The sequence below is a fragment of the Oncorhynchus gorbuscha genome, linkage group LG17 (genome assembly GCF_021184085.1).
Source record: "Oncorhynchus gorbuscha isolate QuinsamMale2020 ecotype Even-year linkage group LG17, OgorEven_v1.0, whole genome shotgun sequence".
Lineage (NCBI taxonomy): Eukaryota > Metazoa > Chordata > Actinopteri > Salmoniformes > Salmonidae > Oncorhynchus > Oncorhynchus gorbuscha.
Window position 1 is genome coordinate 52,541,178 of NC_060189.1, and position 27,826 is coordinate 52,569,003.

The 27,826-nt window shown below is 42.2% G+C and overlaps 1 protein-coding gene across 1 annotated transcript; it reads left to right on the plus strand.

Moving 5' to 3' along the window:
* The first annotated feature begins 11,580 nt into the window (after nucleotides 1-11,580).
* On the plus strand, nucleotides 11,581-22,357 carry LOC124001637 (Wilms tumor protein homolog). The gene is made up of 6 exons (XM_046308611.1): nucleotides 11,581-12,037; nucleotides 12,389-12,519; nucleotides 12,694-12,861; nucleotides 15,808-15,954; nucleotides 20,634-20,745; nucleotides 21,137-22,357. Exons 1-6 carry the CDS (start codon nucleotides 11,761-11,763, stop codon nucleotides 22,072-22,074), a joined length of 1,773 nt encoding a protein of 590 aa, XP_046164567.1. The 5' UTR covers nucleotides 11,581-11,760; the 3' UTR covers nucleotides 22,075-22,357.
* Nucleotides 22,358-27,826: the final 5,469 nt, after the last annotated feature.

A 27,826-nucleotide genomic window follows, 5' to 3' on the forward strand; every position in this document is an offset into this window, starting at 1 on the left:
TTTGGCAGAGTATTTTGTGTAGATTGTTGATATGTTTTTTTCTCAATTGAATCCATTTTTATCCTACATGGTAAAACAACAAAATGTGGAAAAGGTCAAGGGGTGTGAAAATGTTATGAAGGCACTGTATATGATGTTCCCAAATGCTTATTTCATAACTTCCATTCAACTACTTAATTTCTTTCCCAAGACACTTAATGAGAAAATGAATGTAGTTTATGATGCAGATTTGTAGTTTAGACGTGTATGTGTGGTTTTCATATGGTGTATTTTAAACTTATTTATGTTTTAATAAACACAAAATGGGATTTTTCATTCTAAGACTTTAATTGAGACTCTCTTTTGTATACATTGCATCAGATATCACCATATTTAACATACAGTACACCCAACAGCCCTTTATAACTAAATATACAATGAGCTAAAAGTATTGGGATGGGTAGGCCCAATTCCATCTGGGGTATGACAAATAAAAATGCGATTCACTTTTTTTTTTACACATTTTCTGGGACATTTTCAGTCCATTTATATTTAACATTGGTGTGTTTTTTTTCTTTCTCGTCTGAGTAGCCTCGTTTCACTGCCAAAAATGAAATTAAACCATCTAGTGTTAAGCGAAATAACAACACAATGTCGAATACAGGTAGCCTAGTCAAATAATTAACATCCAGTCATCTAAAATGTTACTCTCTTGCGGGAATTCCACTAATGGTCAGTATGTAGCCAAACGTAGCTGCTGCTCATGTTGGTATCTGTACATGGCAAAAGCCATGACAGGGAGACATAGTGGAGTGGTAACACACGTGCATGAACGCTTGAAAAACGTTTTGGACACTACTATGAAAATGGTTAACTTTGTTAAAGTAAGGCCCCTGAACTCTTGTCTATTTTCTGCACTATGCAATGATATGGGCAGCAACCATAACCACTTTTACAACATACAGAAGAAGTGTGCTGGTTATCAAGGGGCAAAGTAATGACACATTTAAATAAAAAAATGTAAAAAAAATTGAGATGAGCTTAAAGTTTTCTTTACTGACCATAATTTTTACTTGTCTGACCGCTTGCATGATGATGAGTTTCTCACACGACTGGCCTATCTGGGTGATTTTTTTTTCTCTCGCCTGAATGATCTGAATTAAGGTTTACAGGGACTCTCCGCAACTATATACAATGTGCAGGACAAAATTGAGGCTATGATTAAGAAGTTGGAGCTCTTCTCTGTCTGCATTAACAAGGACAGCACACAGGTCTTCCCATCATTGTATGATTTTTCGTGTGCAAATGAACTCAAGCTTACGGACAATGTTAAATGTGATATAGCGAAGCACCTGAGTGAGTTGGCTGCGCAATTAAGCAGGTACTTTCCCAAAACGGATGAAACAAACAACTGCATTCGTTATCCCTTTCCAGTTGCCGATATCTGAACAAGAGAGCCTCATCGAAATTGCAACAAGCGGTTCTGTAAAAATTTAATTTAATCAGAAGCCTCTGCCAGATTTCTGAATTGGGCTGCACTTAGAGTAGCCTGCCTTGGCAAATCATGCTGTTAAAACACGGATGCCCTTTGCAACCACATACCTATGTGAGAGTGGATTCTCGGCCCTCACTAGCATGAAATCTAAATACAGGCACAGACTGTGTGTGGAAAATGATTTAAGACTGAGACTCTCCAATACAACCCAACATTGCAGAGTTATGTGCATCCTTTCAAGCATACCCTTCTCATTAACCTGTGGTGAGTTATTCACAATTTTCGATGAACAAATAAGGTTTTATAGGTAAGATGGTTAAATAAAGAGCAAAATTATTTATCATTATTTGTGCCCTGGTCCTATAAGACAAAAACTCACACTCATTCTTATGTTTAATAAATGTATTGTATAGCGTGTGTGTGTGGAAGGCTTACAATGATGGCAAAAAAACAACATTTGAGAGTGATCTGACCCTGGTGCTATAGAAGGGGTATGCAGCTGGAGGTTGAATGTTTGAAGAGGTATGGGACTATAAAAAGTTTGGGAGCCACTGCTCTAGCACTTTTGATTGTAAATGATACAATGACTTTGAGGTTAAAGTTTAAAGTACAGACTGTCAGTTTTAAACGGAGGGTATTTTAATCCATATTGGGTGAACCGTTTAGAAATGGTTTACAATTTTTGTACATAGTCCCCCCATTTTAGGGGACCGAAGTAATGGGACAAAAAAGTGAGAAAGTTACAGAAGCACAAATATCATACCCCCCACAAAAATGTGTCACTGTCCCAATACTTTTGAAGCTTACTGTATCTACACATACCCACACACTAACAAACACCTACTGTACACGTCAAAATAGTTCAGTCAGGTTTGTCTGATGGTGACTTGACTTATCATAGCTGACTTATTTCTACCCACAACATCATATTTATGGCCACCATGATGGGTTTAACAACAATTCAGTAATTTAACTACGGTATAGGACTCAAACGTCTGTGTGTACGTACCTGAGGGAGTGTATGTCTGTGTAATCTGTATCACCTGTCTCTTCCAGGAGGAGGGGTGTGAGGAGGGTCTGAGGAACCCTGATGGGAACCAGACTACACCTCCTCCTGAACCCCCAGAGGAACCAGCTGAACTGCACAGGACCACACACAGACTCACTGAGGTGAGTCCACTGTTAACTACTGTCTGAATGGTATTAGGTTAGGTCATAATAAATTTTGTCTTAAGTATGGGACCATGCCATTGAATTCTCCAACCATTAGTATAGTATCAAATCAACTAATTGGCCTAATCACCCAACATCAGTGCCTGATCTCACTAATGCTCTTGTAGCTGAATGGTAGCAAGTCCTTGCAACAATGTTCCACATCTAGTGGAAAGCCTTCACAGAAGAGTGGAGGCTGTTACAGCAGCAAAAGGGGAACCAAATCCTTATTAATGCCCATGATTTTGGAATGAGAAGTTGCAACGAGCAGGTGTCCACATACTTTTGGCCATCTCTTTGGTCACTGCTCCTCCAAAGTGTTCTTGTGGGAAAGCCGCTTTATCTCTTCACCAGAGCTCAGATTAGGACACTGTTAATGATGGTATCCTTCAGGCTTATGAGTTGATTTCTGAGGCACGACAACAGTTCTGTAAATGACAAAATACAGAATCACAAAGCCATGTTGAATTCGCAATCAACCAGTCAATCAAATTGATTTATAAAGCCCTTTTTACATCAGCGATGTCACAAAGTGCTGTACAGAAACCCAGCCTAAACCCCCAAACAGCAAGCAATGCAGATGTAGAAGCATGGTGGCTAGGAAAATCTCCCTAGAAAGGCTGGGAACAAGCATGACTGTTTGATCGGTGGTTTGGTTCTCAAGAGGTCGAAGGAATTAAAGACACTCATCAAGCACTGCAGCAGTAATGAAAGTAGGAAAGTGTTTCAATGGGCCTGCATTGTTATTATTAGTGGTTTGGGTCTTTTTTAATTTAGAAATATTTAACTTTTTCTGTTTATCGGAGTAACAACATGAATTTGTGCATGAGGCACAAATAATGCAGTGCGACTCAAAATTTGCCATCAGCTTTTTTTGGTCAGTGGAGGAAGGGGATGTCAGCCCAGTAAAATACAATTATTTAAATGTATGCTCACTCAGCTATGCTTCACAAGTAATACAACAACGGATATATTATCGGTGTGATCATATAGCCCACCTCAAATTTTGAAATATAATTTTAAAAAATGGCCCGAACAACAATGCATTGACCTGACCCTGGTGCTATAGAAGGGGTATGCAGCTGGAGGTTGAATGTTTGAAGAGGTATGGGACTATAAAAAGTTTGGGAGCCACTGCTCTAGCACTTTTGATTGTAAATGATACAATGACTTTGAGGTTAAAGTTTAAAGTACAGACTGTCAGTTTTAAACGGAGGGTATTTTAATCCATATTGGGTGAACCGTTTAGAAATGGTTTACAATTTTTGTACATAGTCCCCCCATTTTAGCGGACCGTAATGGGACAAAAAAGTGAGAAAGTAATTTTAAAAAATGGCCCGAACAACAATGCATTGGCAGGGCAATTCAAGCAAAGTCAATATGCGGTTATAATGTATTGGGCTTATAGCTTACTGCACAAACCTCATTGCTACAGTACTGTTTTTAATTGGTTAATGTTGCATAAGCAATGTGTCTATTTCACAATAATCTATGATACTGGGTTCATTTCATGAGCTGAAATAAAATATCCCAGAAATGTTCCATGTGCATAAAAAGCTTATTTCTCTTAAAAATGCTGCACACATTTGTTTAAATCATAGCATTTATCCTTTGTCAAGATAATCCACCCACTTGACAGGTGTGGCTGATTAAACACCATGATCATTACACAGGTGCACCCTGTGCTGGGGACAATAAAAGGCCACCCTAAAATGTGGATTTTTTTTCACACAACTGTAGCGTGTGTGGGCTGGAAGTCGGGAAGCAAGTTCAGGGAGTGCATAATTTAATAAACAAATGAACAAAACAAGAGACACAAACAACGCACAGACATGACACTGGAACAGAAACAATGATGCCTGGGCAAGGAACCAAAGGGATTGACATATATAGGGAAGGTAATCAGGGAAGTGATGGAGTCCAGGTGAGTCTGACGACAAGCAATTATGGTGACAGGTGTGCACCATAACGAGCAGCCTGGTGACCTAGAGGCCGGAGAGGGAGCACACGTGACAATACCCCCTCCCCGACATGTGTGGCTCCGGCCGCAGGACACCGACTAAAATGACAATCCCGGGGATCAGGAGCGGACCGGTCACCTCTGCTGAGGCGCGGGAAACCTGTCAATCCCGCTGAGACGCGGGAGCATGGCTACCTAGAGCACCGGAGAGAGCATACGTGATGGTGTCCCCTCCCCGGCGCATTCGGCTCCAGCCGCAGGATTCCAACCAAAGGGACGATCCCGGGGATCAGGAGCGGACCGGTCACCCCTGCTGATGCTTGGGAACCTGACAGAGCGGCTGAGGCAGGGGAGCCTGGCGATCTGGCTGAGGCATGAGAGCCGCCTGTAGCGGCTCCCGGACCCGACATCATTCCCACCGAAACTATTTTTAAAAATTTAAATAAAAACACTCAAAAAACAATGCTTCCCTTTGATGAGGCGTCATTCTGTAACGTGTGCGCTGAGAGTCGGGAAGCAAGTTCAGGGAGAGCATAATGTAATAAACAAATGAACAAAACAAGAGACACAAACAACGCACAGACATGCCACTGGAACAGAAACAATGACGCCTGGGGAAGGAACCAAAGGGATTGACATATATAGGGAAGGTAATCAGAGAAGTGATGGAGTCCAGGTGAGTCTGACGACACGCAAGTGCGCGTAACGATGGTGATGGGTGTGCGCCATAACGAGCAGCCTGATGACCTAGAGGCCGGAGAGGGAGCACACATGACAACAACACAACGCCACAGATCTCTCAAGTTTTAAGGGAGCATGTAATTGGCATGCAGACTGCAGGAATGTCCACCAGAGCTGTTGCCAGATAATTGAATGTTCATTTCTCTACCATAAGCCACCTCCAATGTCGTTTTAGAGAATTTGGCAGTACGTCCAGCCGGCCTCACAATCGCAGACCACGTGTAGCCACGACCTCCACATCCGGCTTCCTGCGGGATCATCTGAGATCAGCCACCTGGACAGATAATTAAACTATGGGTTTGCAAAACTGAAGAATTTCTGCACAAACTTTTAGAACCCATCCCTGGAAAGCTCATCTGCATGCTCGTCATCCTCACCAGGGTCTTGACCAGACTGCAATTCGGCGTCGTAACCAACTATAGTGCGAAAATGCTCACCTCCGATGGTCACTGGCACGCTGGAGAATTGAGCTCTTTACGGATGAATTCCGCTTTCAACTGTACCAGGCAGATAGCGTGTATGGCATCGTGTGGGCGAGCAGGTTGTTGATGTCAACATTGTGAACAGAGTGGCCCATGGTGGCGGTGGGGTTATGGATAGAATTTTACATTCACAGAGATGCCGTGACGAGATTCTGAGGCCCATTGTCGTGCTATTCATCCGCCGCCATCACCTCATGTTTCAAGGATCTGTACACAATTCCCCATGTTGCAAGGATCTGTACACAATTCCTTGAAGCTGAAAATGTCCCAGTTCTTCCATGGCCTGTATACTCACCAAACATGTCATCCATTGATCACGTTTGGTATGCTCTGGATCGACGTGTACGACAGCGTGTCCCAGTTCTCGGCGATATCCAGCAACTTCCCACAGCCATTGAAGAGGAGTGGGACAACATTCCACAGGCCACAATCAACAGCCTGATCAACTCTATGTGAAGGAGATGTGTCGCACTGCATGGGGCAAATTGTGGTTACACTGGATACTGACTGGTTTTCTGATCCATGCCCCTACCTTTTTTTAAGGTGTCTGTGACCAACAGTATTCCCATTCATGTGAAATCCATAGATTAGGGCCTAATTCATTTATTTAAATTGACTGATTTCCTTATATGAACTGTAACTCAGTAATATCTCTGAAATTGTTGCATATTGCATTTATATTTTTGTTCTGTGTAAATATAAGTGTTGATATTAGTTGGCAGGGGTCTCTACTTCAACATGATTGTGTTTGGATGTATTTCTAAGAGCTTTTAAGACTGTTTCCGGAAGCTGTTGTCTCAGACCCCTTTTCATTTGATTGACCAGAAATCAAAGGCTTCACTTATTTCACATTTATAGGATGAAAAATGGTTTTAAAATGTATATATGCCTTAATATAAACAAATATATATACACTGCTCAAAAAAATAAAGAGAAACACTTAAACAACACAATGTAACTCCAAGTCAATCACACTCCTGTGAAATCAAACTGTCCACTTAGGAAGTAACACTGATTGACAATAAATTTCACATGCTGTTGTGCAAATGGATTAGACAACAGGTGGAAATTATAGCAAGACACCCCCAATAGAGGACTGGTTCTGCAGGTGGTGACCACAGACCAATTTTCAGTTCCTATGCTTCCTGGCTGATGTTTTGGTCACTTCTGAATGCTGGCGGTGCTTTCACTCTAGTGGTAGCATGAGACGGAGTCTACAACCCACACAAGTGGCTCAGGTAGTGCAGCTCATCCAGGATGGCACATCAATGCGAGCTGTGGCAAGAAGGTTTGCTGTGTCTGTCAGCGTAGTGTCCAGAGCATGGAGGCGCTACCAGGAGACAGGCCAGTATATCAGGAGACGTGGAGGAGGCCATAGGAGGGCAACAACCCAGCAGCAGGACCGCTACCTCCGCCTTTGTGCAAGGAGGAGCAGGAGGAGCACTGCCAGAGCCCTGCAAAATGACCTCCAGCAGGCCACAGATGTGCATGTGTCTGCTCAAATGGTCAGAAACAGACTCCATGGGGGTGGTATGAGGGCCCGACGTCCACAGGTGGGGGTTTGCTTACAGCCCAACACCGTGCAGAACGTTTGGCATTTGCCAGAGAACACCAAGATTGGCAAATTCGCCACTGGCGCCAGGTGCTCTTCACAGATGAAAGCAGGTTCACACTGAGCACATGTGACAGAGTCTGGATACACCGTGGAGAACGTTCTGCTGTCTGCAACATCCTCCAGCATGACCGGTTTGCCGGTGGGTCAGTCATGGTGTGGGGTGGCATTTCTTTGGGGGGGCCACACAGCCCTCCATGTGCTCGCCAGAGGTAGCCTGACTGCCATTAGGTACCGAGATGAGATCCTCAGACCCCTTGTGAGACCATATGCTGGTGCGGTTGGCCCTGGGTTCCTCCTAATGCAAGACAATGCTAGACCTCATGTGGCTGGAGTGTGTCAGCAGTTCCTGCAAGAGGAAGGCATTGATGCTATGGACTGGCCCACCCGTTCCCCAGACCTGAATCCAATTGAGCACATCTGGGACATCATGTCTCGCTCCATCCACCAACGCCACGTTGCACCACAGACTGTCCAGGAGTTGGCGGATGCTTTAGTCCAGGTCTGGGAGGAGATCCCTCAGGAGACTATCCACCACCTCATTAGGAGTATGCCCAGGCGTTGTAGGGAGGTCATACAAGCACGTGGAGGCCACACACACTACTGAGCCTAATTTTTACTTATTTTAAGGACATTACATCAAAGTTGGATCAGCCTGTAGTGTGGTTTTCCACTTTAATTTTGAGTGTGACTCCAAATCCAGACCTCCATGGGTTGCTAAATTTGATTTTCATTGATAATTTTTGTGTGATTTTGTTATCAGCACATTCAGCACACACAAAGAAAAAAGTATTTAATAAGAATATTTCATTCATTCAGATCTAGGATGTGTTATTTTAGTGTTCCCTTTATTTTTTTGAGCAATGTATATAGAGAGACTCTTTCATTTGACACCCAATTTGACATGCTCCTATGAACTTCACATGTTGGTGCTCATGGATCCTTTTAGATGGAAATGTCCATATGTTGTTTCAAGCTGGGTGAATGACAAACTGATAACAGTTGCATCCTCTGCCCAAACGTAGTGGGCGCTCCGCGTCACGTGCCTCGGAGATTGACCTGTGTCGTGCAGCTCGCCACTCAAAGGAGTGATCAATGGGGTAGCGTTGAGTGTAATATTTCCTGGTGTTTCTGATGCATGCCGTTTGGTGAGATGTAGACCCGGTGGCAATGGCGAGACAGAGCTTTGGCACAGAGTTTCTACCTGGTAAGGTTAGGTGATATTTGCTATTCTCTGAGAGCCTATGTTCTGAAACCCTACTGTGCTGTAGGTGCCAATGATTTGGTGCAGTATGTAGGAGGGAGATCCCAAAATGTGAGAAATGTACACAAGCAGGATTTTATTCTTGTTGAATATATCAATATATTTAACTATATAGAAGTATGTCTGTGATTTTTTGGTACTTAGGTATATTCTTAGTTTATTAGATAAACAGCTAGACACCAAACACACTTCAAACAACTATTATATGTAATTATATTAAAGAACCCCATTCATTTCAGTATCAATTTTAGTTTTAGAAATCATAGTAAAGTTACTCTTTCTGTTTAAAGCATTGGATTTTGCAATCACATGAAAACTGTTGCCCATGAAAACATTTTCCATACCATAACATAGAGAGAGATACGAAATGTTATGAGGTTACAGTACACAATCCAAGATCTCCATTTTAAAAAAGTCTGACAACAATATCCACGAATTTCACAGAATCAATGTCAATGTGTAATTCAATTAGTAAATCCTTAGTATATGATATAACAACAAACAACTGTATCATAAATGTAAGGAAAGAAAGGTTGTGTTTTATGTCACATGATTTTTGCCAACTGTGAAGACTCCCAAGCATGAAAAAGGGTTTAAACATAAGTTTGGTTCAACTCATGAATTCAATTGAATGTATCTATATTCCCCCTTTTATATCATAATGTATTCACATGGGGAAAAAATGCAAAAGTTTATTAATGACTTGGTACCCTTGTTTTTAGAAAGATCCATATACACTGAGTATACAAAACATTAGGAACACCTGCTCTTTCAAATCAAATGCCGAATGCAACAGGCGTAGACCTTACAGTGTGAAATGCTTACTTACAAGCCATTAACCAACCATTCAGTTTTAAGAAAATACCCCCCCAAAAGTAAGCGATAAGAATAACAAATAATTAGTAGTAAATATCAATAGCGGGGCAATATACAGGGGGAACTGGTACAGAGTCAATGTGCGGGGCACCGGTGTTGAGGTAATATGTACATGTAGATAGAGTTATTAAACTCCTCTGACACCGCCTGGTATAGAGGTCCTGGATGTCAGGAAGCTTAGCCTTGGTGATGTACTGGGCCGTACTCGCTACCCTCTGCCTTGCTTTCGGAGGCCGAGCAGTTGCCATAACAGGCAGTGATGCAACCCGTCAGGATGCTCTCGATGGTGCAGCTGTAAAACCTTTTGAGGATCTGAGGACCCTTGCCAAAACTTTTCAGTCTCCTGAGGGGGAATAAGTTTTGTTGTGCCCTCTTCACGACTATCTTGGTGTGCGTTGACCATGTTAGTTTGCTGGTGATGTGGACGCCAAGGAACTTGAAGCTCTCAACCTGCTCCACTACGGTAGTATACTTAGAAAAACATTGCTTTTAAAATGTGTGTTAAGTGTAATGATAGTAAAGATAGTACTAGATATACTAAAAAAGTACATCTCATATTTGTAGTATATTATGTGAATTTGTAGCATATTTAAGTATACTTCAGTATACTTGTAATATATAAAAATATACTTTTTTCTCAAATGGATAGTCAAAGTGAGTGTAAAGTTGGGATAGAGAAAGCACTGTGTGTGGGCGCCCATGCAGCTGGGGATCCGAAGTGCCCTGTGAGAGAGAGACAGGTTGAGATTTCCAGAGTTTGAGTGGGGAAGAAAGTGTCCTATGCTAAGGCAGTGTCAAGAGTAGCGGTTAGCCCAAGGGTGAGGGATTCGACTGGGAGCCCCCCAGTGAGTAGGCCTGAAGAGAGGGATCCAGAGAGAATGAGTTTAATAAGGTAGGGTTTCTTGCGTTTATTGCTATGGTGGTGCTTGAATCAATTTGCAGTGGAAATTAAGAATGGACATTTGTCCAAACAAATGGAAAAATAAGCTAAATTAATGTGGGAAAGGAAAAGGCTAGGGTTGATAATTCCCCATCGTATCTTGGTAGAAGTATGTTTTCTGGAACTATGTACCCCCAAGTCGGTAAACCCATTGAAGATATCCAAAGTGGTGGAGAAAGCTTTGGGTAAAGTCAAATCAGAGCAGGGCACTTATTAAAGGAGTCATTTCTGGAGTTGCATAATAATTTGATATTAATATGCTAAAGTAAAGTCCTGGAGTGGTTGATGTATGCTGGATGAATGGTGTGGTTCATGGCAAGAAGGAGAAGAGTTCGTCTCTCCTTGTGTTTAAAAAAAATGTGGAGTCCCTCCCAACCCGAGTTCAGCTGGGATATGTGTATTATCCTTTCAGAGCCTTTATATCCAGGCCTTTGCAGTGTAACAGATGTAAAATGTTTGGACATGCAGAAAGTGTCTGCAGACGGAACGAGCCGAGATGTGGGACGTGTGGGGGAAACCACTTTGATGGAGACTGTATAGCAGAAGAGAATTACAGAGGAATAAAGTATTGTAACTGTGGTGGAGAACATGAGGCGACATCCTTGGAATGCCCATATAGGGTGAAAGAGATGGAGAGACAAAATCAGGAAATTCAGTCTGTCTCCTATGCGGAGGCGGTAGAAAGGGTAGAAAAAGTAGAATGCAGAGTTGGCCTCCCACCAGCAGGATCCAGATATGCTGTATGTAAAGAAGGTGGACTTTGTGATGGCACAGCTAATGTGGAGGGAAAGTCAAGGAAGATGGGCATTATTGTGGATTATGGTGGATGCCCATTATTGTGGATGTGGCAGAGTGGTTTGAAGAACTGAAGGAGAGAGAGATAATATCAAAAAGTATCTCCCACTCACCGTATGCAGTTTCCTTTTTTCACCCCTGTACAGTTGGTGGCGGTAATGCATCGTCAATATTGGATGACAACCGCAGTTAAACCCCACCTAAGAAGAAGAAGTAAACGGAAGTGAACCACAATGACCATGAACAATTTCTTAGACGTTAATTAACACCCTGGATTTCAAAGTATGAGTAGTCATAACTGCACAGCATCACATTCTCACCCCATATAGAGTATAATTCGTGTTGGAGACGACTTAGTTGATAGAAGGTATATTGGTAACGCTAGCTACTAACGTTCGCAAACAATGGCTAACTGTATGGTGTTTCACACTCAAATAGCCTCCATCATGGAGGTGCTAGCGAATGCAGCCGTTGCAGAAATCTGTAAACTCGTAGACGACGACTATGCAGTGTTTCGTTTGGAAATAACCCAAAGCCAGAAAGAAAACAGGGCATTACGGAGGAAACTACTGGAACAAAAGGTGGCACGGGAGCGCGCAGAGAGGACAATGCCAGAACGCGTCCTCGCCAGTCGTCCCAGTAGTGTCAAGATCCTTGACCGATACAGAGGAATGGCAAGAGGTACATTTTGCAGAAGGCCGAGGATGCGCGGCCTGTCGCACCGTTCCCCTCTGGACATCTGTTCAGATGTGTTACCCAGAATTTAGTCTTGGTCAGTTTTTGGATAGTATGCAATAATTTCCCTGATTACTTAGCTATTTTTGCGCAAAAACACTCATTCTAACCAGATTATTAATTTACTGCATTTCCTGTTATTTACTCAATGAAAACAATGTAACACATGGAACATAATACACCGATCAATAAATAGTATTTCAAGAAGTTATGAGATGTTACTTTGGTGTACAATATACAGTTGAGCATTGACAGTACCTAACCTATCCACCTATTTTCGCCCAATCACTCTCTTAGGTGAAGGACATCGCACTGGAGGCTACAGAAGCTTTGTTAAGCCAGTGGGACACAATACATGGAGAGATGACCAACCAATCACTGATGATGAGGGGAGTGGAACCTCAACCCAGCACATTATCATGATAGAGGTTAGTGTAATAGTATTACATCAAAATTACAGTACATCAAATGTTGCCAATTTATTTCAGAAAGGCTCCCCTCAGCTATTCATTTGCTTACATGTACATCCTCATTTATCTGCTATAGGGAAGCTTGTGAGACTTCCCTATGACATTGTTATCCAATAACCTCCTCTCTCTCAGTCTGCAGAGGCTGCAGGTCCTGTGGTCAAGCTGGAGCAGTCTGAAGGAGAGGAGGACCCACGACACAGCACAGACATCCAGACTGGAGCGGCTGGAGCGCCCCCTGTAGCTACGGATGACCCCACCACTGCCCCAGCACAGCCCAGGACCCGACACAGCATCACGGAGGTCAGTGGAACACCAAACGCCGCACTCAAGTCAGAGACAGACACCGAGACTTTAACGAGGCTGGGGCGACTGGGCTGTCCTCCTGCTCCCCACTCAGAGTATTTACTTTACGCTAACCCGAGGACAGTTTTATCCAATCGGGACTCAGGTGATGCATTACAGACTCACAATGATCCGTCCTGTTCGTACACTACAGAGACACAGATGATATCTGGTGACATGCCTGTGGGCTTAGATACACCAACTAATCCAATGAGAGGGAACTGGAACCAGTACAGTAGTAGTGTATACTCTGAAAGGTACCTAGATAAGAAAGGGGAAGGTCTTGTCGTAGATGAGGTTAATGTGAAAGTTGAACGCAACTCTCCTCAGACATGGAATGCAGATGAGACTCACTTAAGAGAAGGACTCTCGCTGGACAACACCAGTGACTTCTTAGATTACAGGGAAAGCTTGGAGACAAATCGAAATGTTGTGACCCACTCCCCTTTACGTGCGCTCAGAGATTGCGACCCAGTTTCCACGTCGGTGGAGTCTTCTGATTCACACGGCCGCGTCCATTTTGATCAGGTATTGAACTCAAATGACAGGACTAAAGCCCAGGCTCAGAGAGGGGACTCAACATCATGCAATAGTAAAGAGAAACGGTTCCTCTGCATGTTCTGTAAAAAAGGCTTCAGCTGCCCCCATAATGTGGAGATCCACCAGAGGATCCACACCGGAGTGAAACCCTACAGCTGTACACAGTGTCACATGCGCTTCGCCCAGGCTGGCAACCTGAAGAGGCACCAGAGGGTCCACACAGGGGTGAAACCCTTCAGCTGTACACAGTGTCACATGCGCTTCGCCGAGGCTGGTGACCTGAAGAGGCATCAGAGCGTCCACACAGGGGAGAAACCCTACAGCTGCCCCCAGTGTGAGAAGAGGTTCTCTCGTCAGCACCAGCTGAAGATGCACCTGAAGATCCACACAGGAGAAATGCTGTTTGCCTGTATGCACTGCGGGAAGAGGTTCTCAGAGAGGAGCTACCTCAGAATACACCAGCAGAAAAATCATTCCAATCTATAACATCGAAAGAAACCATTTCATGTCATAGCTTCTGACGTTTAGATCAAACCCTGCATTAAAGACAAATTTATACATTGTCATTGTTATCACCAGAAAAGATCCATAGGTGCATTTGGAATAACGAGTAACAGACTTCAGTGTTGAATATTCCTGGGTAGAATATTGCATCCAGATATTGTGATATATAAGCCTAAAGTCTGTTACATATTATGTTTGTACTGTGTAGGATATATGTTTACAAATGCCTGGATTACTTCCATTCACCTACTGAATATTTTCCCAAGACACTTTTAATTAGAAAATAAATGCAGTTCAACAAGTTAATGCTGATATTTAGTTGGGACATGTGTATATGTGGTTTTCATATGGTGTATTTAAAACGTGTTTATGTTTAATAAACACGAAATGGGACTTTTATTGAGATTCTCTTTAATATTCATCACATATGATCTCAACCTATTCTGCATACACACAACAGTGCTTTATAACCAATATACACCTACTAAATATTTCTACTAGGGCCATCGTTTAACATGTGACATGTTTATTTCTGTACATTTTTTGAATGCCGTTAATTGCTTTTCCATATCTTCACCACATGGAACCTTTTTTGTGTTTCCGCACCGGTGCTTTTAAATGCAGAACACAACAGGGAACACAGCTACAGTCAACGCTTGCACGTTTGCATAGCTGAAGACTGTGTGCCTCTAGCCAAAATCATGAGAGTTATACCCAATAGTACTGGAGCTATGTTTTTTCTTTCAGACGAGGATTCGTTTTAAACTACTCACAAGCTGCTGTTTTTGATTTGACAACAAACACCATTGGTTAGCTAGCTAGTCATGTTACCGAGCAACCTGATAACTTGACCACTGACTAGGCTATGCACATTTGGATGGCACAGGAAGAACTGAAAAGGAATAGGCTCCTCAAAAATATCAAAGTTAGGCTGCATATGCAAGAGTGGGGTGTGTATGATTGTGTGTATGTGTGAGAGAGAGGTTGGGTGTTTCACATTTTTATTGTCATGTGCACTAGTCCAGCGAAATGCCGTTCTTTCTCTTTCCCAACAAAGTAGTCAACAATATCATAGTCAATAGTGTGAGAGTGGGAGGGAGACTGCATAGGACTATGTGAGTAAAGGTATCTGAACAGTACAGATGGTTATAATGCTTTCATCAGTTTAAAAGCTCTTTGTTCTTTGTATCCAAAGAGACAAGTTATTTTTACCTAGAATGCTTTAACAGTACTTAAAATGGTGTGTGTAAGAGAAAGAGAGAGTGTGTCTGTACTGTGTACAAGTGTTACACTTCAAGAACATTGATAAGAGGGAGTAGGCCTACATAAACATTGGGAACATTACAAGCTGTAGCTATGTTAGTGACTTTTGTGTTGTTTATGGTGAAAATGCTATTAAAAGATTCTGATGTAGATCAGTTTGTGTTTCCTTCCCTTACGATCAAAGCATCGTATGCCTGTACCTCAATGCACTACTTTTTAAATGGAAAAGTCTTTCTTTGGGGACAAATTTGAGCACATTTAAAAATGTTGACTAATTCGATTTATTAATGCCATTAACTTGATTATTGATATCGTTTCACAGTCCTAATACCTACACATACCCAGACACTAACAAACACCTACTGTACATGTTAAAATAGTCAGGTTTGTCTGATGATGACTTATCATATCTCACTTATATTTACCCACAACATATTTATGTCCACCATGATGGGTTTAAAAACAATGAAGTCATTCTGCAACTACAGTATAGGACTCAAAAATAGTGGGGATGGATAACTCCATGCTGGAAGTGTGTTTTATTATCTGTGTGTGTATGTACCTGAAGGAGTGTAATCTGTATCGCCTCTCTTCAAGGAGGAGGGTCCAGATGTGCTGCTGGTGAAGGAGGAGGGCCTGGGGAACCCTGAGGAGACCATGGTCATGGAGGACAACCAGACAACTCCTCCTGAACCCAAAGAAGAACCAGCTGAGTTGTACAGGACCACACACAATCTCACTGAGGTGAGCCCACTGTGAACTGGGTTGTTCCACAAAATGAGTGCCTTTTAAAAAATATTTTAAGTTGAAATTGTCCACCAATATTACATTTTAAAAGCTTGTTATGGGGCCTCCAGAGTGGAACAGCTGTCTAAGGCATTGCATTACAGTGTTGAGGCATCACTACAGCCTGGGGTTCGAGGAAGCATGACTCGACCTTCACCTCTCCCGAGCCCGTTGGGGAGTTGCAGCGATGAGACAAGATCGTAACTACTAATTGGATATTACGTAAAAGGGGGTAAAATTACAAAAACAAAAATATACACTATTCCCGATTTTCTGGAACCCAACTTGCCGTGGCTATTGATAGAGATTTCTGTGCATGTGCTAGATTTTCTTTTACTTAGCTGCTGCCCACTCTGCTGCCTATGTAGCTCAAATTGATACAATATTTTCTTCCTCATCAATCGGCACATAATACCCCATAATGACAAAGTGAAAACAGGTTTTTAGAAATGTTTGCAAATTAAAAATGCAAAAAAATACTAATAATACCTTATTTATGTAAGTATTCAGATCCTTTGCTATGAGATTCGAAATTGAGCTCAGGTGCATCATGTTTCCATTGATCGTCCTTGAGGTGTTTCTACAAATCAATCTACAGACAATACCCCATAATGACAAATCAAATCAGGCTTTTAGAAATTTTTGAAAATGTATTAAAAATTCAGAGCTGGAATATCACATTTACATAAGTATTCAAACCATTTACTCAGTACATGAAGCACCTTTGGCAGCGATTACAGCCTCGAGTCTTCTTGGGTATGATGCTACAAGCTTGGCACACCTGTATTTGGGGAGTTTCTCCCATTCTTCTCTGAAGATTCTCTCAAGCTTTGCCAGGTTGGATGGAGTGTGTCGCTGCACGGCTGTTTTCATGTCTCCTGAAAGGGTCGTTGTCCTGTTGGAAGGTGAACCTTCGCTCCAGTCTGAGGTCCTGAGCGCTCTGGAGCAGGGTTTCATCAAGAATCTCTCTGTACTTTGCGACGTTCATCTTTCCCTCGATCCTGACTAGTCTCCCAGTCCCTGCCTCTGAAAAACATACCCACAGCATGATGCTGCCAACACCATGCTTCGCTGTTGAGATGGTGCCAGGTTTCCTCCAAACGTGATGCGTGGCATTCAGGCCAAAGAGATCAATCTTGGTTTCATCAGACCAGAATTTTTTTTTTTCATGGTCAGTCCTTTACTGTAGGTGCCTTTTGGCAAACTCCAAGCAGGCTGTCATGTACCTTTTACTGAGGAGTGGCCACTCTATAATAAAGGCCTGATTGGTGGAGTGCTGCAGAGATGGTTGTCATTCTCAAAGGTTGGGATATTGTGTGTAGATTGAGGGGAGAAAAAATATTTTATTTGTTTTAAAATAAGGCTGTAACGTAGCGAAATGTGGAAAAAGTCAAGGGATTTGAATACTTTCCGAATGCACTGTTATTGGAAAGATCCTATATCAGTACTCCTACTCTGAGACTTATTTTAGATACGGTCTTGGTTCATGTCATTTTAAAGGTCCGTTCTGTCACTTTTCAATCTCATAATCAACATTTCCAGCACTAAATCAGTCTACATATGCGAAAACAAGACTGTTTCTGTGATCTGTGGTTAAAAAGATAAGGTCTAAAAAAACGCTTCTCTGTGACATCTCTGTGTAGTTTTGAAAGTTTAAAAACCATTCATTTTCAAAACCTGTACAGGTTTCTAGCCCAAGGGAAGGTATTTTCTTGCTCCCCACATCACTGTGAATTTTAGTGTTTGAAAATCACCTTTTTTTATGTCATCGGGTAGAATGTTTTTATTTAATATTTTTTTCTACTAAACTTTAGAAATGTGCCGTTTCCATGGTCAAGCAGCTGCACACAAGCAGATCCCCATGCGCAATGCCGAGCGTCGGCTGGAGTGGTGTATAGCTTGCCGCCATTAGACTCTGGAGCAGTGGAAATGCGTTCTCTGGAGTGATAAATCACGCTTCACCATCTGTCAGTCTGACGGATGAATCTAGGTTTGGTGGATGCCAGGAGAACTCTACCTGTCCCAATGCGTAATGCCAACTGTTAAGTTTGGTGGAGGAGGAATAATGGTCTGGGACTGTTTTTCATGGTTCGGGCTAGGCCCCGTAGTTTCAGTGAAGGGAAATCTTAACTCTACAGTGACACAGACACCCGGCCAGTCCCAGATCCCCATCATTCCCTGGAGAAGGAAACTGAGATTTCACAGAAAAATATCAGGTTGCCTTGTGAGGATCAAGCGACGAATGGCTAATCTGCCTTTGCCTTCTGTCCTGTTAGCTTCAATCGCTGGAAAATAAATGGGACGACCTGAAGGCACGTATATCCTACCAACGGGACATTAAAAACTGTAATATCTGATGTTTCACAGAGTCGTGGCTGAACGAAGCTCTCCATCGCCCTCCATTTGGCAAATATGACCGTAATTCTGTCCTCCTGATTCCTGCTTACAGGCAAAAATTCAAGCAGGAAGCACTAGTGACTGTCTATAAAAAAAGTGGTCAGATGAAGCAGATGCTAAACTACATGACTGTTTTTCTAGCACAGACTGGAATATGCTCCGGGATTCTACCGATGGCATTGAGTAGTACACCACAAAAGTCACTGGCTTTATCAATAAGTGCATTAAGGACGTCGTCCCCACACGTACATACCCCAACCAGAAGCCATGGATTACAGGCAACAGTCGCACTGAGCTAAAGGGTAGAGCTGCCGCTTTCAAGGAGCGGGACTCTAACCCGGAGGCTTATAAGAAATCCCGCTATGCCCCCAGATGAACCATCAAACAGGCAAAGCGTCAATACAGGACTAAGATCCAATCGTACTACACCGGCTCCCTTGCTCGTCGGATGTGGCAGGGCTTGCAAACTATTACAGACTACAAAGGGAAGCACAGCCGAGAGCTGCCCAGTGACACGAGCCTACCAGACAAGCTCAATATGCTCGCTTCGAGGCAAGTAACACTGAAACATGCATGAGAGCATCAGCTATTCTGGACGACTGTGTGATCACGCTCTCCGCAGCCAATGTGAGTAAGACCTTTTAAACAGGTCAACATTCACAAGACCGCAGGGCCAGACGGATTACCAGGACGTGTACTCTGAGCATGTGCTGACCAACTGGCAAGTGTCTTCACTGACATTTTCAACCTCTCCCTGTCTGAGTCTGTAATACCAACATGTTTTAAGCAGACCACCATAGTCCCTGTGCCCAAGAACACTAAGAACCTGCATAAATGACTACTGACCCGTAGCACTCACGTCTGTAGCCATGAAGTGCTTTGAAAGGCTGGTCATGGCTCACATCAACACCATTATCCCAGAAACAGCACGAACAGATCCACAGACTCCACACTGCCCTTTCCTACCTGGACAAAAGGAACACATGTGAGAATGTTTCCTCCAAACGTGACGTGTGGCATTGAGGCCAAAGAGTTCAATCTTGGTTTCATCAGACCAGAAAATATTTTTTTTCATAGTCAGTCCTTTATTTATTGACTACAGCTCAGCGTTCAACACCATAGTTCCCTCAACTCATCACTAAGCTAAAGACCCTGGGACTAAACACCTCCCTCAGCAACTGGATCCTGGACTTCCTGACGGGCCACACCCAGGTGGTAAGGGTAGATAACAACACATCCGCCACGCTGATCCTCAACACGGGGGCCCCTAAGGGGTGCATGCTCTATCCCCTCCTGTACTCCCTGTTCACTTGTGACTGCACGGCCAGGCACGACTCCAGCACCATCATTAAGTTTGCTGATGACACAACAGTGGTAGGCCTGATCACCAACAACGATGAGACAGACTATAGGGAGGAGGTCAGAGACCTGACAGTGTGGTGCAAAGACAACAACCTCTCCCCAACGTGATCAAGACAAAGGAGATGATTGTGGACTACAGGAAAAGGAGGAGCAAGCATGCCCCCATTCTCATTGACAGGGCTGTAGTGGAGCAGGTTGAGAGCTTCAAGCTTCCACCTTTGTGAAAACAGTTTGGGGAAGGCCTTTTCTTGTTTCAGCATGACAATGCCCCCATGCACAAAGTGAGGTCCAGACAGAAGTGGTTTGTCGGGATCGACGTGGAAGATCTTGAGAGGCCTGCACAGAGCCCTGATCTTAACCTCATCTAACACCTTTGGGATGAATTGTAACGCCGACTGCGAGCCAGGCCTAATCGCCCAACATTAGTGCCTAACCTCACTAATGCCCTTGTCGCTGAATGGAAGCAAGTCCCCACAGCAATGTTCTAGCAGCTAGTGGAAAGCCTTTCCAGAAGAGCGGAGGCTGTTATCCCAGCAAAGGGGGGACCAACTCCATATTAATACCCATGATTTTGGAAAGAGATGTTCTACGAGCAGGCGTCTTCATACTTTTAGTATATGTTGACACTGGTATTGTGCTGGAGATAATGAAAGTGAGGTTGAAAAGTGGTGGAGTTGCCCTTTAAGTGTGAGACCATGCCTTTGAAATATCAAATCATTGGAGAGTGTCACGTAATCAAATCAACCAATATGTTTGCATAATACTCATAGCAATCTCTCAATCAATCCCTCAATCCCCCAATCAGAAGATGGTCCATAGCAGGGTTCTGATAATCAGATTTCTTGTTCCAACATCCTCTCACTCTGTATCTCTTACAGTCAGTAGACATGGAAGATGGGAAGCCTGATCTGCTGCTAGTCAAAGAGGAGACAATAGAGGACAGACCAGAGAGCATTGATCTGCTGAGTGCACTAAAGATTGGGGAGCAAGGTAAGGGAGACATGCCAATTTACATTTTAGTCATTTAGCAGACACTCTTAACCAGAGCGATTAGGGTTAAGTACCTTGCTCAAGGGCACATCAACAGATTTTTCAACTTGATGGCTCGGGTATTCGAACCAGCAACCTTTGTTTACTGGCCCAAAGCTCTTAACCGCTAGGCTACCTGCCTACATACAGTAATAGATCTTCATTGGGAATTGTGATGCACCTGGCAATTTTCTTTTCTTCTATAATGTCTTCATTCATGAAATTAAATCAATAGAACTTATGATGTATGAACTTCACCAGGTAATTGACACAAAAATTGACACAAAAAAACCTCCATATGTAGAGTTCTCTGCCATGTTTTTAAAGTCTATTTCCTAACCTCTTCCTGCAGGTGGTTGGCTGGAGGCTAACAGAGGAGACTGGACAACAATTTTGGATTCCCAGACCCAGACTGGTGCAGCCAAGAGCCCAGAGGATGATATCACTGAGCAGGCCAGGACCAGAAGCGACATAGTGGAGGTCAGTGGATGGGACAGCATCCTCAACTCTGGGCTGGGGAACAACACTGTTAACCACAACCATAAACAGACAGTCGACCACAAAACAACAACCGAACTTGACAACAGTGCGAGGTGTAGATTTGGTCCACGGGGACTGGTAGGTATCCATATGCGGCAGGAGAGAACAGAAACAGACTCTGCAAATGATGCTCCGTCCTGCTCCTATAGTTGTGATTCAGAGAGACTGATGGCGCCTCAGGTTGACCTCCTAACAGGTGCTGCCTTCAGGATACCTTCTATAGGATCTATCAACTGGAACATGGAATCTGCAACAACACAGACCCTCTCTGGCCTTCGTCCTCCTCACACTCTCCTAATGTTAAACCAGACCTCAGACAAAGCCAGTGCTTCAACACTAAATGGCTACACAAGCCCATTGATAAATGACAGTAGCAGTGATGCTATCAGTAGATCTGGTGGCAAAGAGAAGCTCTTCCCATGTTCGTTCTGTGGGAAAGCCTTCAGTTTCTGCAAACAGGTGATCCACCAGAGGGTGCACACGGGGGAGAAACCATTCGGCTGCCACCTGTGCCAGGCCAGTTTTTCACAATCGTCCAGCCTGAACAGGCACCAGAGAGTCCACACGGGGGAGAAATCCTACAGCTGCCCCCAATGTGAGAAGAGATTCTCCCGCAAGCACCAGCTGAAGATGCACCTGAAGGTCCACACGGGAGAAAGGCCATTCGCCTGTACTCAGTGTGGGAAGAGGTTCTCGGAAAGGAGATACCTCAAGATGCACCAGCAGAAAAAACATTCCACTATAACATAGAAAGTAACCATTCCACTTGATAGCTTCTGACGTTTAGATCAAACCCTGCATTACAGGTAGACGCAGCAAGATGACATAGATGCAGCCAGTAAACAGTAGTTGTGGGTCAATCGTTGAAGTGCAAGGCCCATACATTGTGTGATATATAAGGCATGTAATACAATATTGTGTTACAGCCTGAATTTAAGATGTATTTCATTTATATTTTTTGTCACTCGCCTACACACTACCCTGTAATGTCAAAGTAGAATTATGTTCTTCAAAAGTTTTACAAATGAAAAGCTGAAATGTCTTGAGTCAAAAAGTATTCAAACCCTTTGTTATGGCAAGATTGAATAAATTCAGAAGTACAAATGTGCTTAACAAGTCACATAATAAGTTGCATAGACTCTGTGTGCAATAATAGTGTTTAACTTGATTTGTGAATGACTACCTCATCGCTGTTCCCCACACATACAATTATCTGTAAGGTCCCTTAGTCATGCAGTGAATTTCAGACACAGATTAAACCACAAAGACCAGGGAGGTTTTTCAATGCCTCACAAAGAAGGGCCCCTATTGGTAGATGGGTAAAAATGAAAAAAGCAGACACTGAATATCCTTTCATTACACTTTGGATGGTGTATCAATACATCCAGTCACAACAAAGATACAGACGGCCTTCCTAACTCAGTTGCTGGAGAGGAAGGAAACCACTCAGGGATTTCACCATGAGGCCAATGGTGACTTTAAAACGGTTACAGAGTTTAATGGCTGTGATAAGAGAACACTGACACAACAACATTGTAGTTACTTCACAATACTAACCTAATTGACAGAGTGAAAAGAAGGAAAAGAATAAACATATTCCAAAACATGCATCATGTTTGCAACAAGGCACTAAAGTAATACTGCAAGAAATGTGGCAAAGCAATTAACTTTTTGTCCTGAATACCAGTGGTGGAAAAAGTATCCAATTGTTATACTTGAATAAACTATAGATACCTTAATAGAAAGTTACTCAAGTAAAATACTACTTGAGTGAAAGTATTTGGTTCTAAATATACTTAACTATCAAAAGTAAATGTGTAAATCATTCCTTATATTCCTTATATTATTCCTTTATATTAAGCAAAGCAGACAGCACCATTTCCCTGATTTTGAAAATGTACGAATAGCCAGGGGCACACTCCAACATGATTTATAAATTATGCATTTGCGTTCAGTGAGTCCGCCAGATCAGAGGCAGTAGGGATGACCATGTATTATCTTGATACGTGTTTGAATTGGACCATCTTCATGTCCTGCTCATCATTTAAAATATAATGATTACTTTTGGGTGTCAAGGAAAATGTAGGGAGTAAAAAGTACATTATTTTCTTTATGAATGTAGTGAAGTAAAAAGTAAAAGTTGTCAAAAATATAAATAGTAAAGTACAAATACCCCCAAAAACTGCTTAAGTAGTACTTCAAACTATTTCTACTTATTAAGTACTTTACGCTACTGCTGAATACAAAGTGTTATGTTTGGGGTGATGGGGTTCACCTTGGGGTCATGATAGGGGCTGCACCAAATGATTGATGTATTATAATAATTGATTATGCTTATGTTGTATTAATAGAAGGGGAGGGCTATAAGACCCCTCCCCCACTACACATGTAGGGTCTTGGAATACAGATTACCAATATATATGCATTATAAGGTTTAATATTGTTCCACGGTTCTTTTCTAGTCTCTGCTTCTTATAAGAAGCTGTCTGAGAGATGTGTGAGTTATTGCAGTCAAAACAGGGTGTCTGTGAGAAAGCGCCTCAAGACTTAAAGAGATTCATAGATGCAGAACCCTGCAGGGTAATGAATGAGATAAGAGACTAGTCAGACATACCACTATAAAGCAACTTGGGGAGTGGAAAATTACTGCTGAGCCCTTAGAAAACACTGGAACTACTGTCTCTCCTGCAGGTTTGTATAACTGTATATGCATGGGCTTGGTCTCATGAGTAGAAGGTGTTGACGTAGGCAGTTACATCACTAGGGGTTGACTGTAAGAGTATTAAAGCAACTTGGACCCTTTCCTATTTTGCAGAACTTACTCGGAAACATGCATGCTATGTTCCTGTTGTCAACTTCTGTCTGCAATTGCATTAATAAAGGTTTTTGATTGATTTACTTAAAGATATTGTCTGATTGCTAATTTCACCAATAAGCAAATAATTGACAAGGAACCTACCCCAACATTGGTTGGAGGAAATTAACATGGTAAGCAGACATCTGTTTAATCTAAGTCTGTAATTAATTGGTATTCACTGGTGTGGTTTCCCTCTAACAAGGAAGTGGCACCTCACTCACTCTAAAATATATACATACACTTTGAATATGACATAGTCGAATTCTAGATTGGAGAAATTACATAACGGGCTATTGGTGAAATGCATGATGTCAATATATGATGAATAAAATTAATGATTGATGATTTTAATTTTTAGTTTGGGTGGTAATGCAGCGACCATTACTGAATACTAGTTATTTTATTTTTTGAGAGGTGATTCAGTAATAATCATCTATTTTATTTTGGGTGTTAATGCGGAGACCAATACTGAATAATAGTTATTTCATTTTGGAGAGGTGGTTCAGCGATAATCATCTATTTTATTTTATTTTGGGTAGTAATGCAGCGACCATTACTGAATACAAGTTATTTTATTTTGTAGAGGTAATTCAGCGACAATTACCCAGGCCACCTTGACCTATGGGAGGGTGGTTTATTTTTTATTTTTGTAGAGGTAATTCTATGTGAAATTTACCCAGTGAATGTTGAGTTGTTTATGAATAGTGCGTTGTATGTTTCATTTGTTTGTTTGTCTGTGGATTATGGTGGGGTTTTGGGGTAATAAAAGGTCATTTGAATAAAAGGCTGAAGATATTTGTTAGTGACACTTTCTTACCATATGACAGTATAGAAAACCTTTAGTATATCAATAAAATTATTACATGGAAGTCCTGAAGATGTTTTAATTGAGAATAACTTTGTGACGCTATCACTAGGGAGCACTGGTGTATAACATATTACTGTTACACTACACCCTTAAGATAGACTTTAATTTCTAATATTATATCCTGCGGTTGTCTCTGTGAGGCCCGTGTGTGAAATATATTTGAGTTTAGTAGAACCATTTACTATAGCCTGGATTAAGTGAAAGTAGAATTAGGATTACAGTATCATCCACTGTTGTTTAACACACACTGAAAGGAGATAGAGAAGAATCTATATAGGCATATGTCTACATATTACACCCACTTTAGGATAACCCTATAGAAATTGGGAAAACACAATACACGCAGACTATCGAAATAAAAAGTTGGAGCACCATGGCACAGTCAAACCAGAATGAGGAGATGGGAGCAATGAAGCCTGTAATGCCTGTTGAATATATGCAAAAGGGAGTTTCCTGCTGTGGAATTTACATTCACTTTTAACCTCTCTAGGGGGTGTGGGACGCTATCGTCCCACCTAGCCAACATCCAGTGAAATTGCAGAACTCCAAATTTCAAAAACAGTAATACTCATTATAAAAATGTATGTAACATACAAGTGTTATACATCGATTTAAAGATGGACTTCTTGTTAATCCAACAAACCATGCGAAAGCAAACCATGCGATTATCTGAGAACAGCACCCAGCAGACAAATCATTACAAACAGTAACCAGCCAAGTAGACGAGTAACAAAACTCAGAAATGGCGATAAAATGAATCACTTACCTTTGATTTTTATATGGTTACACTCACAAAACTCCCAGTTACCCAATAGATGTTTGTTTTGTTCAATCAAGTCCCTCTTTATATCCAAAAACCTCTGTTTTGTTCAGTAATCCATTGGAACAAAGCGCGGTCACAACAGACAGACGAAAAATCTTAAAAGTTCATAGAAACATGTCAAACAATGTTTATAATAAATCCTCAGGTTGTTTTTGTCAAAAATAATCCATCATATTTCAACCGGACAAAAGCTTCGTCAATAGAAAAGGTGCAACAAGAAAGGCGCGCTCCCAGTCACACGCTGGACTCATGTCTCGAAATTTCCACTGTCCTCTCATTAAAAGTGCTGTTTCTCTCTAATTTTTCAGTGTAAAAGCCTGAAACAATGCCTAAAGACTGGCCACATGTAGTGGAAGCCATAGATATCGTGAACTAGGTTATAAGTCTTTGTATGGTGAATAGGCTTTCAATGGAAAAACAGGCATTTCAAAATAATAGCACTTCCTGGATGGATTTTCCTCAGGTTTTCGCCTGCCATATCAGTTCTGTTATACTCACAGACATTATTTTAACAGTTTTGGAAACGTTAATGTTTTCTATCCAAATCTACCAATTATATGCATATTCTAGCTTCTGGACCTGAGTAGCAGGCAGTTTACTTTGGGCATGCTTTTCATCCAAAATTCCGAATGCTGCCCCCTACCCTAATGAGGTTAAGAAATGGCATCCCGGGACAGAGATGGCAGAAGAAAATAGATATCCAATGGATGGTTCATTCAACAAGACTAGGTTGGATTTAGTCAAGGAGATAATTCAGACAAGAAAAATTGACAACAAGAAGGGGAAGAAGAAAAGTCCTCTTGTATCAGAAACTATGATAGGAATGATGATGCTGGAAGGACAGATCTTCATGAACAAGGCTACCGTGACCAAACTAAAGCTGGAGAGAACAATTAGAGTGCAGGAGGGAAAGAAATTAAGTCAGGACAGAGGCAGAACAGGAGTACTCCCCACCTCCCCGCGCCATGTGAATATCAACCCAAAGTCACCCCCGGGTGACTATACACAGATCTACCCTCTCATACCACTGACAGAAGAAAATGGAGAAGCAACCACAATTATCCTCAAGGGGACTCTGATGAGGGAGGTGGATGATACAACAGCAGAAACAAAGCGGCATGAGAATAACAGTTCCTGGAGGGAATTTCCCTCGACACCCCAACTCACTCCGCAAAAAGGAACAGACTGGAAGACCCTAGACATAGGGTCGCCTGTAGAAAACAAACTAACTACTGTAATATTCATGTGTAAACATACTGAATTATAATTGGATGCATTTTACCACTGCATCATACTGTGCTATGATTGGTTAAGACCACCCAGATGGTTAGGTCATGGCAGTTGATCATGGTTGGAGATACGTGAACATGCAAGTTATAACTAGTTAATAAAGAGCTACGTTAAGAAATATCCTGTAGTACTGCATTCTATTATTTTGTACAAAGCGTGCAAAACAAGACATCTACTAAAGAAGTTCAAGAAAAGTACAGTGTTACCATCCATTGGTGACCTATTCAGAGGCCAGAGAGAAAGGTAAGAAAGAAAGAGAGAAGATAGATACGATAAGTTGTATACATTTCGAGAAGAGAAAGAGAAAGTTGAAGAACTGCAGGTGCTAATTGCTGATAAGATTAAAGAGACAATGGACATAGATGATGTGGACGAAAGTAAAAAGCTAAAAGAGGAGGTGGACCCGACAGAGCCCTTCGTGACTGGAACAACACTCAATGGTGGATCTGTGGGCAGTTGGGGCATGTGAGTTCGCAGTGTGGGGGAAATGAAAGAGGAAGAGGTTACAACAGGGGCAGAGTAAACTTTGGGCCTGGAAGAGGAAACTTTGCTAATGACAGAGGACAGCCATGGCCAATGTGAAATCAGAACACCAACAGTTCTTATTACCCTCAGAATCAACAATGAAGGCGCCCGACTCCCCTGCTCCTGTGTCCCCAGCATG